Source organism: Sinohyriopsis cumingii, chromosome 1 (assembly GCF_028554795.1).
Source record: "Sinohyriopsis cumingii isolate HCF-2022 chromosome 1, ASM2855479v2, whole genome shotgun sequence".
NCBI classification, from domain to species: Eukaryota; Metazoa; Mollusca; class Bivalvia; order Unionida; family Unionidae; genus Sinohyriopsis; species Sinohyriopsis cumingii.
In genome coordinates, this window is record NC_142961.1 from 104,810,129 (window position 1) to 104,825,115 (window position 14,987).

The following is a 14,987-nucleotide window of genomic DNA, read 5'->3' on the forward strand; positions in this document are numbered from 1 at the left end:
CTAGAGTTTGTATTGATCATTCAATTCAAACTGCATAAACATTTTTAGATTTATCTTGCAGTTTTGATAGTATTTCAGTTTATGGCCTGTTAAGGTACATCAGACAGACTATAGTTCTATTTGCCTATGACAGATTCAAAATATTCTGCTGCCATTTGATAAATAAATTGTTGTCAAAGAACAGAGACATAAGCATGACAGAATCTTCATTGGAATATGCTAATTCAGCAATATGCTTTATGTGTTTAACATAAACCTCATTTTGCAGATGAGAATGCACAAACACAGATAAATTAGCTAATATAAAGAAGTCTGTATCTCACCTTCTCATCCTCCAGGTATATTTGGAATCATGACATTGTGTTGATTTTAATATCTAATTTTGCTTTTGGATCATTTTTGGGTCCCCAGTTAGCAATATGGTCTAAGGTGCTCACCTTTAACAGATCACTCACAATTCACTTCTATGTGGGTTTGAGTTTTGGCTCAACCAATGTGGGTATGTGAGAAAGCTTGCCAGTAGCTTCCCATGGGTCAGTGGTTCCTCTCAAGGTATTCCTGAGCTTGGCTTTCACAAAATATACTGGCTGTCATGTATAGCCTATCATGTGGTGAAAAAAGGCACTATATTCCACAAAAACAAACAATGAATCACTTTTTAACACTAGTAATTATTTTTTTTTGTTTTATAGATCTAACTTTTCACTGTTCAATTGTGAATTTAATTGGTTTAACCTAGAGATAATGACCATCAAATCTGCCATTTAAATTTGGTTCGATAAAGGCAAAAAAGCCACCTTCCATCCTACACCTTGCACCCTGCACAAAGGATCTTTAGTCAGTCATAGGCACCTCATTGACCTGGATAGTTATGCTAGTAGTAGTTCATACCCTTGGTAAATTCAACCAAATGAAAACATCAGAGGGTAGAAGCTAGACCAAAAGCAGTCACCCAGTACTCTTGGTTTGAGGCTGGGTAAAACTCCTATCACCCATTCCTGTAAAAAACTATTGGTTAGTGACACCAGGAATGACCTAAAACTTCAAATAACATCAGAATGAATAAAAGGATGTTTCAAAGAAACAAAAAATCATCATTAGAGATAGAAGCAACATGAATTAGGGTAGACTTTGCATAATGAGGGAAGAAGAATTGGGGTACACCTTGTGTAATGTGGGAAGAAGAATTGGGGTACACCTTGTGTAATCAGGCAAGAAGAATTGGGGTACACCTTATGTAGTGAGGCAAGAAGAATTGGGGTACACCTTGTGTAATGAGGCAAGAAGAATTGGGGTACACCTTGTGTAGTGAGGGAAGAAGAATTGGGGTACACCTTGTGTAATGAGGCAAGAAGAATTGGGGTACACCTTGTGTAATGCGGCAAGTAATGTTACCAATTCAGAATATAATGGCCTTCAAGGTTGGGAATGAGGACTGGACCAGCAATTCTGACAAAAGAAACTGATTAATTGGAAATAAAAATTTTAGGATAAATTGCTAAAATTGGGAATCTGCAGGATTTGAAATATTCTACTAGGGACTGTGGCCCACATTTAAATTTGGACTTGGCTCTATTTTTGATCCCTGAGGACCCCTAACTGATGTGATGATAGATGATAGCTGGGTAGGTTGATGGGACTAATTTCTTGTAAGAAGAGGATATACCTTATGGCATTGAGAGCACCTCTTGCTTGGTCCAGTTCATATTTGATATGACTTCTCTCTGTCTCAGCTTTAGATTTAGCTTCAGCAGCCTTAGCCTCTGTTTTATCCTTTCTTACCTTTGTGGAGTTCAGTTCATGATCAGTCTGCAAGAAAAAAGTCAGGATTTTTCTAATGAATTTCTAAAATCTTTAAAATTTAAACTCTGATTATATAAAACTCTGAATTTTTCAATCATGCAATCTTAGAGGCACAGGTGGACACACATATATTACATAATCAGAGAAATAAAGATCTCAGTTGTGAGGGTCCCTTTTTCCAGGACCATCTTTATCTTGCCCTGACTCCATATTCACAACAACAGTACAATGAATGAAACATTAGATTCTTCCCAAGTGTTTAATAATCCTCTATATAAGCACTTATTGGCATTGTTGACCTCAACAACCTTGACATTGACCCTTTGGTCAAGGCAATCAGTCTTGTACTAAACTTACTGTCCAGAAACCATTATTTTCTTACTAGACTTTCCACGACTGTGACATCTGATCTTTGGAGGACAAATTCTATGGGTTTCCTGATTACCCTAAGTGCATGCCATTCACAAAGTTTGTTCAAGAAACTAACTATTGAACAAAAGCTTTTTTTAACATTTGATCACAATGACCTTGAGATTTGACTTTTTGCCCATCCCCAAATCATTTGGTCTTTACCATACCATAAGTGCAAGCTCTCCACACAGTTTGGTCAAGCCACAGTGTCTAAAACTAAAGTCATTATGCAAAATAATTGTACCTGTTTCTGTCACAGTAACCCTGACCTTTGACACTGTGAACACCAAATCAATAGGCTTTTTCTTATTGAAATCAAAAGCATGCCAGAAACTTCAGTGACGGTATATGTTGAAAAATGCATAAATTATTTTCCATTTGTAAGCCACAGTGAGCTTCATCAATGACCTTTTGATCCCAAATCAGTAAATTAATTGGCTTCTTCCTCACTGCAACTTTAAGTCATCTTCAAAGTTTGATCCCGGATTGTGATGTAGAACTAAAGTCATGGCTCAGAAACCATTTTTCCTCTTTCAGTGACTATGATCTTTACCTTTTACTTTTTGACTCCAAAATAAATAGGCATCTTAATTACTTCAAATGTGATCCTTTTAGAAACTTTGGAATTGGCAAATCTTTTCAAGATGGGTAAATCTTTTCAAAATCATTACTCTACTTAAGATCTGGGATGAGGTCCATCCAAAATGTTCTTCCTGAATGGAGTTTCAATGTTGTAATACAGTGGCAGTAATTTGTTTTCCCATGTTTTGCCATAGTTCTGTAAGTCCGTAATTTAAAGATCATTTAGTAATCTGAACAGGTAAATCAAAAGAGTTGGCACTGCTACTGATAGAATCTCTGAAAAAAAAACAATCATATCAACAAAATGATATTCCTTGATTAATTTTTTAAATAGCAAATGATCCAATAAGTCATATACATGTAGCATGATATTCTTTTTCTTATAAATCCATCCCAGTTCAGAATATGAAACTGTGGAAGGGAACTTAACAAGGGCAAAATACAACATGAGGACCATGAACTAAGCAGTGTACATCTGCTGTGTATTTATGTCTTTAATAGTCCTCCGTGTTCGTACCAGTACAGTATAGATGATTGCTGACCAAAGGGTTTCATTGCACATTACCTGCATTCAAGGTTGAAGTAAATTTAATGTGCATATACCATTATTTTCTTATTAGACTTATCATGACCATGAACTTTGATCTGTAGATCAGAGAATCAACAGATATTATGCTGCAAAACCCATTTTTCATTGAGTTACAATGACAATAACCTTTCACCTTTTAACCTCAAAATTAACAGGCTTCTTTCTAACCAAACTCTGTTGAGGTACATGGTTAATACTTGAAATTTATAAGCAGAAACCAATTTCTTCTCTCTGTCACTGTGATCTTGACCTTTGGACTGCAAAATCAAAAGGGTTATTTCCTGTCCCAATTGAAAGCCATCCATGAAGTATGGTCCAGGTTTGTGATGTTGAACTAATATCATTCTCCATAAACCATTATTATTTTTTCTGTTACAGTGACCCTGGCTTCTGACCTTCTAGCCCCAAATTTAATAAGCTTCTTCCTTACCCAAGTGCAAAATGTTCACAAAGTTGGTCCGAGTATGTCATGTAAAACTAACGTAATTGTGCAAAACTACTTGTCTTCTTTCAGTCACAGTGAACCTTGACATTTGACCTTTTGACCCCAAATTAATAGGATTCTTCCTAATCCTAGATGCAAAATTTGACCCAAGTTTATGACGTCAAACTAATGTTACTGCTCAGAAATGATTTTACTTCTTTCAGTCATAGTGACCTTAACCTATGACCTTTTGGGACAAAAATTTAAAGCATTCTTTCTCACCTCAAGAGCAAGCACTCCACAAATGTTTGGCAACAGTTGAGAGTGGAAAACTTAGTTATTATGCAAAAACATAGATGGACAACAGCATTACATAATACACTGTGCCTTATGATGAGGATATAACAAGTTCGTAACATCATATGAAAACAAGCCGTTTTTTGGCCTATCAGAACATAGATAATAAAAACCAGAAGTGAAGGACTTATAATGGCAATAAAGAGGTCAATATTTTATAAAGTACACCTTGAGGTTGCATTAAGTTAAGTTTAACTTAATAACAAACTTATATGTCAAGGAAGCATTTTAAAGAAATATGGAAAGTAACTGATTTGAAACTATTCTAGGATGAACTTAAAATAAAAAATTTACATTATAGTCAATACTTTTATAATATGGGATAAATTGTTTCACAAATGAGACACAAAATGCTTGAGGACTGCTTGTGAATTTGCCAGTAATAATTTTAATGTTAAGATAACAGTTAATGAAAAACAAGGGCAAACAACCCCAACATTGATAAGTATGTACTCGTTTATAAGACATGTCCAACTGCAAACTGCACAGACCCAGATTACCCACTGCATAAAGTGCCAGCAGATATGAAACTGTGCAAATTTTTAGGAATAATCGCTAGAACAAGCAACACAGAGCCTGATATGCAGGAATGTTATGACATGGCAGATAAGGATCTCTCTTATTTGCAAATTTGACTCAACATCTGAGTATGTACAATACATGGGGCACAATCAACCTTGATTAGAACTAAGCATGCCACACTGCAAAAGTTTTGTGTCTATAATCAAAGCACAAATACACATATGTAAAGTAAGGAAATGAGCTATGAGCCATAAAATGTGTTGGCAGGTCATATGTTGGTGCACCCCTGATCTAAAACAACATACACAAAATTTGCATGGAATTAAATAGACTGTAAAACTACTATGAACCAACAAATGTAAGAAAACATTAACTTATTTTCATTTGTTTCTTGTCCTTAAACATACAAGGACCCGAAAATGTTAAAAACCAGAGATTACTACTTCTTAAAGATACTTTAAAATCAGACAATAACTTTTTTTTATGGGTAATGTGTGTGTGGGGGTGTGTGATTTTGATGTTTTACATAGCTTTAACAATTGTTTAGTCATATCACTATCATGTCTGCAGTGTGTCAGTTTATAGTGATGTCTAGTACTGGGGCATCATGCCACAGCCATGTAGCACTACGTACCACCCAGTCATATTATCATGATACAAGGCTGACCAGTCCTAACACTAACCTCTTAATGCTGAGAGCCTAGCAAGGCAGCTGTTAGTACCATTCTTATAAATCTTTGGCATGTCTTGGCTGGGGTTCAAACCCGCAAGCTCCCACATCTGGGATAGATGCTCTAACCACTAGGCCATCAAAGTGGTTATATAAGTAATAAATATCGACCAAATTTACTCCATCACAAAAAAAAATATTTGTCAAAATCTCTACTGTAAACAGTGAAACCCTCATAAACTTTATCCCATGACCTGTCTAGTCAATTCCAAACAATAAATATGAATATTTCCGATTGTACAGTATGCTCCTATTTCAGCTTGATCAAGGTGGCAGTAGAATACATAGATCTTTACAAGCATGAAACTCACATTCTTTTGTGCATCTCTAATTTTCTGCATGGCTTCTTGTTCTAATTCCAATTTTTCATCTACAAGGGGACTGAAAAAAAGTGAAACAGTTAAAAAAAGAAATCTGCTGGTAACTTATGTATTTTCTTTGCAAAATTGCCAAGAAGACTTTCCACTAAAAATCCTAACTGGCATTTCAAACAGGCAATCAAAAACAGAATTATTATTCTAATAAGTGAAAAACCAGAAACTTTGTCTTAGTATTACTAGGCAACTAAAATCTTTTAAAATTTATAATAAATTTTCTTGTCCTTATACCATTAACATTCAAAATCTGTGTGATTGATACAAAAGCACATACTGGCAGATGAAAAAAGAATAACTAGCCATTGTAATGTGTCACATAATGTAAATCACCATAGAACATCCACTGGAGTGATCGATTCATAAATATTTTCAAAAAATGTGTACCTGAATATTTTTAATTAAATGTAAATGTTGCAATGAATCTATCATTAGGCAACATATAGAGTAAGTGTAATTCTCAGTTAGCCATGAAGATAAGTTAACACTTGCTTTTATGTTTGGAACTATCAAAATGTCCTCAAATTGTGACATATCTTGAAAAGTGAAGAGTATGTTTTGTGTCGAGTTTCTGCACCAGTTACTGCATGGAACCAGATACAGCTCTCCCACAGTACAATGCGCCTTATTGTAATGGCATTACGGATATAATGTGGTACCACTATGGACCCATGACCATAATTATACAATGTATAACACTCTGGGATGAAAGAAAACATGGTGAAGCTTAGGTTTTATCTGTATTTCATTTTCAAAACACCATTATTTAGCAAATTTTTATAGTTCCATGTATACCGCAGTTTGGTATACAGTCCTACCCATTTATATCTACATCACTTATGTCGACAAGCCCCCTATTTTGACAAAAAAAGCACAGTCACAGTCCCTTGGTCTACTAATACTACCAAAATTGTCATGCTTATGGCGATGTCAAGATAAAAAATAAACGTAAATGTCGACAGAAGCCATTGGTCCCAGCTTGAACAAATCCTATGTTTTCCAATCATTTATATCGACAAGCTGCCAGTTCCAACCCATGCTTTGTTCAACAATTAGTTGATCTTGCCGATAGGCTTCAATTTTCCCGCCTAATCATTTATGTCGGCATGTGGCCATCTCCGACCTGTACTTTATTCAACATCTAGTTGATCTTGCCGCCAGGCTTTAATGTCGCGGTCGGAGAAAAAAAACAGGCTTTTGTTTGGTCCTATAAAGTTGGCCTCTCATGGCGACTTAAATAAAAGCAATGAAATCTGATTGATTCTTGCATTTTCCAAAGTGATCGGTGATTAAAACAAGTTTATTGTGCTGTGACAGTTTCCTTTTTAACTTTATGTAGCATGTGTCAATGAATACAATATTATGCCTTCATTAATCATAGCAGCCACCTATCTCTTGTTTGCTTTTATGTACTTTTCATGATGACTTCTGTAACTAAATAAATACTCTGTTTAAACCAACCTGTTGACATGTTTTCATTTCCCTGTGAATAGCCCCATCCCCTTGGTAGCCTCAAAAAGACGGGAACAGACTGAACAAAATCTAGGACAATTTAAGTACATGTACTTGAAGCACGTAAATAACAACTATGCAACCATGTGCTGATACCGACATTGAATATCTAGTGAATGTTTTTCATATCAGCATGTGATCGATGCATTATTTTATTGTGGATTTTATTACATAAAGGTAACCAAAATGTAATTTGTCAATATACAAGTGTATTTCACACTGGTTTTGTCTTCATGTACTCAAAATTTCCATTGTTTGTTTTCTCAAAGTGTAAATTCTACTCAATGATGACAGGTCACCCCTTACTGACAAATTTAACTCTTTTTTTTCTTCAGATCTGCGCCCCCCCCCCCCAAACTTTTCTCGACATCCGCCTATGTCGACAATATTTCCTCAGGCCTGAGGATGTCGACATAAATGGGTAGGGCTGTATAGTGCTTTTCTCAATATATCATGGTTTCATATATATTACAGTTCTCATTATAACATAGTTTGGTACATAATTCAGTCAGAAGTTATGGGCACTGCCTACTGCATAATAACAAGGGAGAATTGTGTTGCACTATCGTTATTTATTCTTGACTCTGTGCAGTAAGTTTTGAGCTAGTACATGGAAGCATTAATATGTAATGCAATGTATATTCTTCGTCTGCACCTGACAAAAATACTGGTTAAAATTTTTAACAATTAACAATCATTTACTAATTGGTTCTACATGACAACTAATATAGACCCTCTGGGAGGAGGGTGATGAAAGAAGAATGGCTTCCATGAACATAGAAAGCAGATTAACATCCGGGTATTCTGGTCACAAATCAATGCAGTTACCAGACTTAAGAATCATTTTGAAATATATTTGGTATGCAATGAATTGTTCAGGATCTACTTTGAACCTGCAAGTTGCTTATCATATATATACATATATATATATATATATATATATATATATATATATATATATATATATATATATATATATATATATATATATATATATATATATATATATATATATTCTCCAAACTATTTTGATGAATTTGATTTAACATATACTTTGGTATTATAAACTTTCAACTTGAAAATATCCTGTATCTCAAATGATTTACCCATGAATATAAGGCAATGCATGAATGTCAATATCCCAGTTTTTTTCCTGTATATCATTATTAACTGTTAGAACAACAATTCTTGGACAAATATTATGAGATATATATGTTTGAAAGTGAACAAATATGCTAAACTTGACGAATATTACTTACATATGACTTTGTACAAATGCAATGTCTTCTTTTAGCCTTTTATTGAGTACTTCTGCTACCCCAGTTCTATTCTTTAATCTAGTTTCATTCCTCTTGTTGTATGCTACATGCCAGTTCAGCTCATTTAGATCCACAGTGCATGCTTCATGTTCTATGGATCATATAAAAGGTTTTATAAAATAAAAGTTAAATTAAGGACATTTGCTATGTTGTACAACACAACTACAATCAAAAAGATATTTTCAACTTCATAAAAGGCTTTATATTTTTATAATATTTTGATAAACAAAATAACTAACTAAACACATAAGTAGCAATATAACAATATAAGGCAAAAAAATATGTCCACTGCCAGTAGTAAATTGTAAATATGTTCTCATGAAGATGCTAAATTAAAAAAAAATTAAGGAATTCATTAACAATAAAAATTCAATAATGATATTGTCTAGATGTCTGGTTATGCGGCATCTCATGCACAGTAGGATGTTGAAAAGTCAAAAGATGGTTGTGCAAATTTTTTATTATTTAGAAAAACATATACATGTACTTTTAATGAATTTTATTCTCATTTTTTTTTATTTACTGTTTTACCTGACCACCAATTGAGAGTTTTCATGTATCATCATAAACTCATTCTCGTTACAGCTCATACTCAGTTGCAACACTGCCATAAGGCTGTTTAGACCCTTAGGTCAACCAAACCTTTGTCCATAGTGTCCATCCATTAGCATATGAGCACCTTGACTGGATCCTATTTTATTTCCCTTAGTGCAGATTGAAATCCAGTCAAGAATGAAGGGAAAAGGAGTCAATCTAAACATTCCAGTTCAGATTTGTTTCACTGTGACATTAGTGATATACTGTGATGTTTGTTTAAGTGTTACCTAATCAAGCCCTGTTTTCCATTACCAGGAGTAAAGAAGTTTTCTTCCAATACATTGCATAAAATCTTCACATTGTGCACTGAAGCCATTAAAGCTGTTAAAAGGAGAAGATTTCAGAAAAATGCAACTAAAATTTAGTGTGATACAGTTATGAAAGAGTTACTTTTTCTTTAGGTGTCATTTTACCACCAAATGTAGCATTATGGCATTCTTTCTGCCAAAGGGAGATAAGCCACTGCAGAAGTGAGTCTTGATAATTATCTTCCTTAAAATCACTGTTGGAGCTTTTAAAGGTCACCCCACAATATTAATGTATGGCAGAGTGTTCTCCGATAAAAGTATACTGATACTGATTCTTTGTACATCATATGTCTAAGAAACATTAATTTGGGATTAAAAGCAAATAATAAAAAAAATAAGGCAGGTTACATAATGTTTATATGGCCAACTTTAGATCACAAATTGTTGCTCTGCACCAAAGTGTGGAGTATAATAATTTTGTAAGGTATTTCAGCACTTTTTTAAAATGTAAAAGTACCTGAAATCCATACGTGAAAGAGTACACTTGATTGGTCACTGTGATAAAGAGTACACTTGATTGGTCACTGTGATAAGAGAAGTACTGGGACAATATTAAAATATTGTTTCATGTTGGTTTAGGTGAGGTATGCAGGTTTTTCCTTACAACAGTTTCAGCTGGGTAAGAAAGTGTCAATTGCGAACTGTACGCAGAATTAAATTCTGTATGTGTATTTTTGGTACACAATAAAAGTACTTATATGTTGGCATGCATGATTATGAGTCAATGTTGAATTCAGAAATTTCAAAAAGGTGATGCCATCCCAAATGGATATAAACGAATGAGAAGACAAATGGTGGTAGAGACTGTTAAACTGTTTAATATTTGTGTTATAATCAAATTGGGAATAATTGTCAACAAAATGCTTTTTCTAATGAAGTTGTTTGCTTCATTTTGTAATTACCTTTATTTTTAAGATAAATTAGGACTGAGAGATCAGTAAAAGCATTACTCCGAGATGTTTTGACACAAATCACCTCCAGAAAAATTGTATTACATCACAGCTTTTGCATGTGCATGTGGATATATTCAGTTGTTATTGCCAATTCACAATAAAACAAGGCTTTCTATTTTTTTAAAAAAAGAAAAACGGACATTTAATTTTTGAAACAAGAATTGTCAACACTGAAGCTTGTTTTTTTTTATATCTTTATTCTAATACAAAGATACTGATGATGTGATTTCATTGCAAGTAATAGTGAAAATTCTGCTCATCCTTGAGCAAACCTCTAAGTGCTAATTCAGGATTTTCAAGTTCACTACAAACTTTGGAACTCACTTCTCCATAATAAACTGTATCAGTGAAACAAAGTTTTACATGCATCTAGTACTTCTTGCCTGCTTGCATCTCTTGCTATTTTTGATCACATTTGCAAATTAGTAGAAAAACCACTTATTAATATTAAATACTTTAATTATAGTACATACATAATTCCAACAGTGTGAAACTGGTCAATTAAAATGAGTTGACCTGACACACTATTGCGACCACTAGCTCTTACACAGGTAGGATTTGCTTGTTGTTAACTTTTTATTTATTATTACACCCCCACCCCTTTATTTGATTTGATACAAAGATGTAATTAATGTGATAATACAAAGCAGGTCAACTTGTAATTGATTGTAACAATACAAACAACACTTCTGTAATTGGAGATCAAAATAGCTGGGACCTAATTAGGTTCTCCAAAATGCTCCTGGACATTGTTGTGACATTAGACTGACACCATTCATATTTTGAATACAAGAGGGCATAGAGAAATTATTATGATTACTGTGAAACCAAATTAAAACATAAAACCAAAACACAAATTTTACTTGAAAAAACTTATTTAATTGATATTTATTTCTTGAAGTACTGACCTACTTTCATGGATTGAAATATCATTGATTGTTGTTATTTACGGTGTACTGAGAATATTTCTGACTTCTTATTAAAAGTATAACTGCCATTTTTGATGAAAAAGGAGTGATATATCAAAGCTTAATTGCTAACTTTTATCATGATTTTCCTCACACTGAACAAAATAGGGGCTAATTCTTTACCAACTTTCAACAGAAAAAAAAATGTGATCCAAGCCTGACCTCATGTTATAAGTGGGTTCACAAGTTATCCAAGTGTGAATTATTGAGGGATAAGTGAAGTATGATTTGTATTGGGATTAAACACACACAATCAGAGCCAAGGGGTTTTGGGGATAACTTTAATAACAATGGTCTATGCAGTTTGCAGTTGGATTTGACTTATACGTGTGTGTTTACAGTACAAATGATTATTAGAGCATAAAAGTTTGGTCACTTGCCTCCTCTTCTGAGCAATATGCAGCTGTTCCAAAAGCAAAATTCTACACTTTCATAACAGTTACAAGAATATTCCTCCTTTAAACTCATAATGTCACCTACTTTTCATGTCCACTAATAGTAATGAAATGAATGGTCAACATCAAAGGTGGTCAAACTATCCAAGGAAGGTAAACTTGTCAGGAGAAAACCCCCCACAAATCTGGATAATTGTCATTTAATTGTATTGAAAACAAGATGGCTGCTATCGCTTAACCGGCTTGAAGCAGCTGTTCTGTTTTTTAGTGCAGTTTTCATGATATTTGTGCTTGTTGCCTGTTTTCATCCACGTTATTGTGTTCATTATGTACTGGCTGTTAAATTCGTTTGTGTTTCTTCATCTCCTTGTTTTGGAAATGAGAACAATTAGACTTTTTCTCAGCTGTCTTGCTCCACTGTTTTTGAACACAACACAAAGACTTTCTCATTCACATCCTTTACCTCAAACAATAAATATCAGCAACACCAACATTAAATTCACACAATCAGTGCAAAACCTGGGTGTTACTCTGGACAGTACTCTCACATTGCACCAACATGTCATGAACATATGCAAGGCTGCATATCTTGAGCTGAGACGCATCAGCTCAATTCGCAAATATCTTTCAGTTGATGCCACTAAAACACTTGTGTGTTCATTAGTACTTTCAAGACTGGACTATTGTAACTCAATTCTGTCTGGTTCATCTCAATATCTGCTCCAGAAACTTCAGAAAGTTCAAAACACAGCTGCTCGGATCATACTTAGAGTACCATGATCAGAGCACACCTCCCTGCTGCTCTGTACCCTACACTGGCTATCCATTCGGTCCAGAATCAAACACAAAATTTGTTCTCTGTGTTACGTTTCACTGTCGGACTCTAGTCCAACATACCTATCTGACCTCACCCATGTGTACACACCAGCAAGATACTTAAGCTCCTCTTCTGACAATCGTATACTCATTATTCACACTATGAAAACAAAGTCATATGGACAGCGTTCTTTTGCATACCAGGGCCAAGCAACGTGGAATGAATTGCCCACTGAACTTAGACACAAAGACACAGTGATCACATTCAAGAAGGCTCTCAAAACTCACTTATTTCGACTGCAAGAACAAACTTAAAGACTGAATAATGTTTCCTACCTTAAATATTCTCAGCATGTTTTTTAATGTTTTCTAATTTCATGGTGTTTGTTTTTGTAATCATATCATTATGTATTTATCTTATAGGTGTTGTCTAATGTTGTAAAGCGCTTAGAGCTTCTAAAGATTAGGCACTATACAAAGTCCTCATTATTATTACTATTATTATTTACCTAATTCCACAGCCTTTGGCAAATCCCTGAGTTTCTGCAAAGAAATTTCATCAATTTTGTTTCCTAGTGTGATGACTCTCTCCTTCTCCCTCTCCAAAGCATTAACTGTCTCCTGCCGATCATTTTCTAGCCGAGCCATCAGAGTGATAACCTCATCTACCACCTCCTCTGCCCCCAGGTATGGGATCCTGTAATCATCTCCTCTTTCTGAAAAGAATGTAGAAATCATAAATCTTCTTCTTCAAAAAAAAATAATAAAAAAATACACAAGGTTCCAATTTATCATAGCTCCTTCTCCCTTTTGAGTAATGTTTTTAATTTTTCAAGAAGCAAAGAATAGAGATCAACAAGGAAAGGATAAATATAGTCTTGTAAATCTGAACTGAATTTAAAAGATATATAACAAAGTAAAGAAATTTAATCTTGTAAATGACTGTCATTGTAAATGATGTAAATGTTATAATATGGTTACATGCGTACATATACAGTAAAAATGAAAGTATATTTCAGGTTAGCAATGAACCTACAACATATTGATTTTCCATGCAAAATGAAACATAATTTGAGGGTATCAGAAATACTACGGCTGAAGGAAAACTGCAAGAGAATTAAAAAATTTGGAAATTCAGGAACAGATGATAAAATCTTTCTTCCCATAAATTATCAAGTACATCACCAAACGTGACAAAGATGGTGAAAGAGAAAAAGTTGGTAACTGAAAGAATGCTGAGTAAAAGCCATTGCTGATTCTTCTCTACATGCCATATATACTCAAGTTTAAGTAGAGTACAAGCGTAAATAACATAGACCTGGATCTGCCATTACACAATGTACTGACAGATCAGGATTTTTTTGTTCTATTACTAACTACTCCTAGCAAACTGCACAGACCCAGATCTGCTGGCACATTATGCAATGGTGCATCTGTGTCTGTGCACTCTGCAATTGGATCAACTTACAAGTGAGTATATATATGGTAATTTTATCAAACATTTTTTTGAACAGAAACCCAGTGAAGTTAGAAATATGATTAAATTATTTTGAAGGCAGAATATGATTAAAATATTTATGTCCATAAATTGCTTATAATGAAATGAATTAAAAACTGGATTGGATTAACTACATACAGATGAAAGACAAAAACTAGGAGCCATCTAAATGAGTTTTGTGACTACTGTCAATATATCTTCTCATTTGGGTTTTAAAAACATCTAATTTGCTTACATCCAGACTTTTCAAATACTTTGTAGAGATATTTTAAAAAATGTTTTCACAATTTCAATAGTACACCAAACTCTGTGAGTCATTTTATTTCAACAGGGATCAATTTAGTAAACAAACCTATGGCTTGTCTAAATCTGATTGTGTCCAGAAAAGTTGTTATCCTTAGGCCATTTTACATTATGATGTAAAATGACCTGTTTGAAGTCATTTTAACCCAAATGAAGTCTATGACAAATAAGAATGCAGATGCTTATACTGCTAATTTATTTCTGTGGGTTAATTCATGTTCCCATATTTGCCACTGTCAACATTTGAGAGTACTGCCAGTAAAATAATTTTAGCTCCTAAATAATGAGCATTTTAAGGAGAGAGAGAGAGAGAGAGAGAGAGATTGTATGGATCAAATCAAAACAAGCAGTATACATGATACATTGCTGATGCTAGATGAAGTCCCCAACTTGGGTTCATAAAAGATGATAACAAACCTCAGTATAAAATGGAATGCTTGTAATTTCTATCAATAAATAATGCTTTCTATTTTTAAAAATGAATAACAATTTAAAAAATGTCAAACACAGCTAAACAAATTAAATT

The 14,987-nt window shown here is 34.0% G+C and overlaps 1 protein-coding gene across 2 annotated transcripts in view; it reads right to left on the minus strand.

Moving 5' to 3' along the window:
- LOC149807491 (coiled-coil domain-containing protein 178-like) overlaps positions 1 to 14,987 on the minus strand; it is an 83,741-nt gene that overhangs the window by 51,289 nt on the left and 17,465 nt on the right. For both annotated transcript variants that reach the window (XM_089967133.1, XM_089967123.1), the window contains exons 6-9: positions 13,170 to 13,376; positions 8,564 to 8,714; positions 5,730 to 5,799; positions 1,667 to 1,809 (exon numbers count right to left, since the gene is read on the minus strand). In XM_089967133.1, coding sequence (XP_089823259.1) covers positions 1,667 to 1,809; positions 5,730 to 5,799; positions 8,564 to 8,714; positions 13,170 to 13,376 — 571 coding nt within the window. The remainder of the gene's footprint in view (positions 1 to 1,666; positions 1,810 to 5,729; positions 5,800 to 8,563; positions 8,715 to 13,169; positions 13,377 to 14,987) is intronic.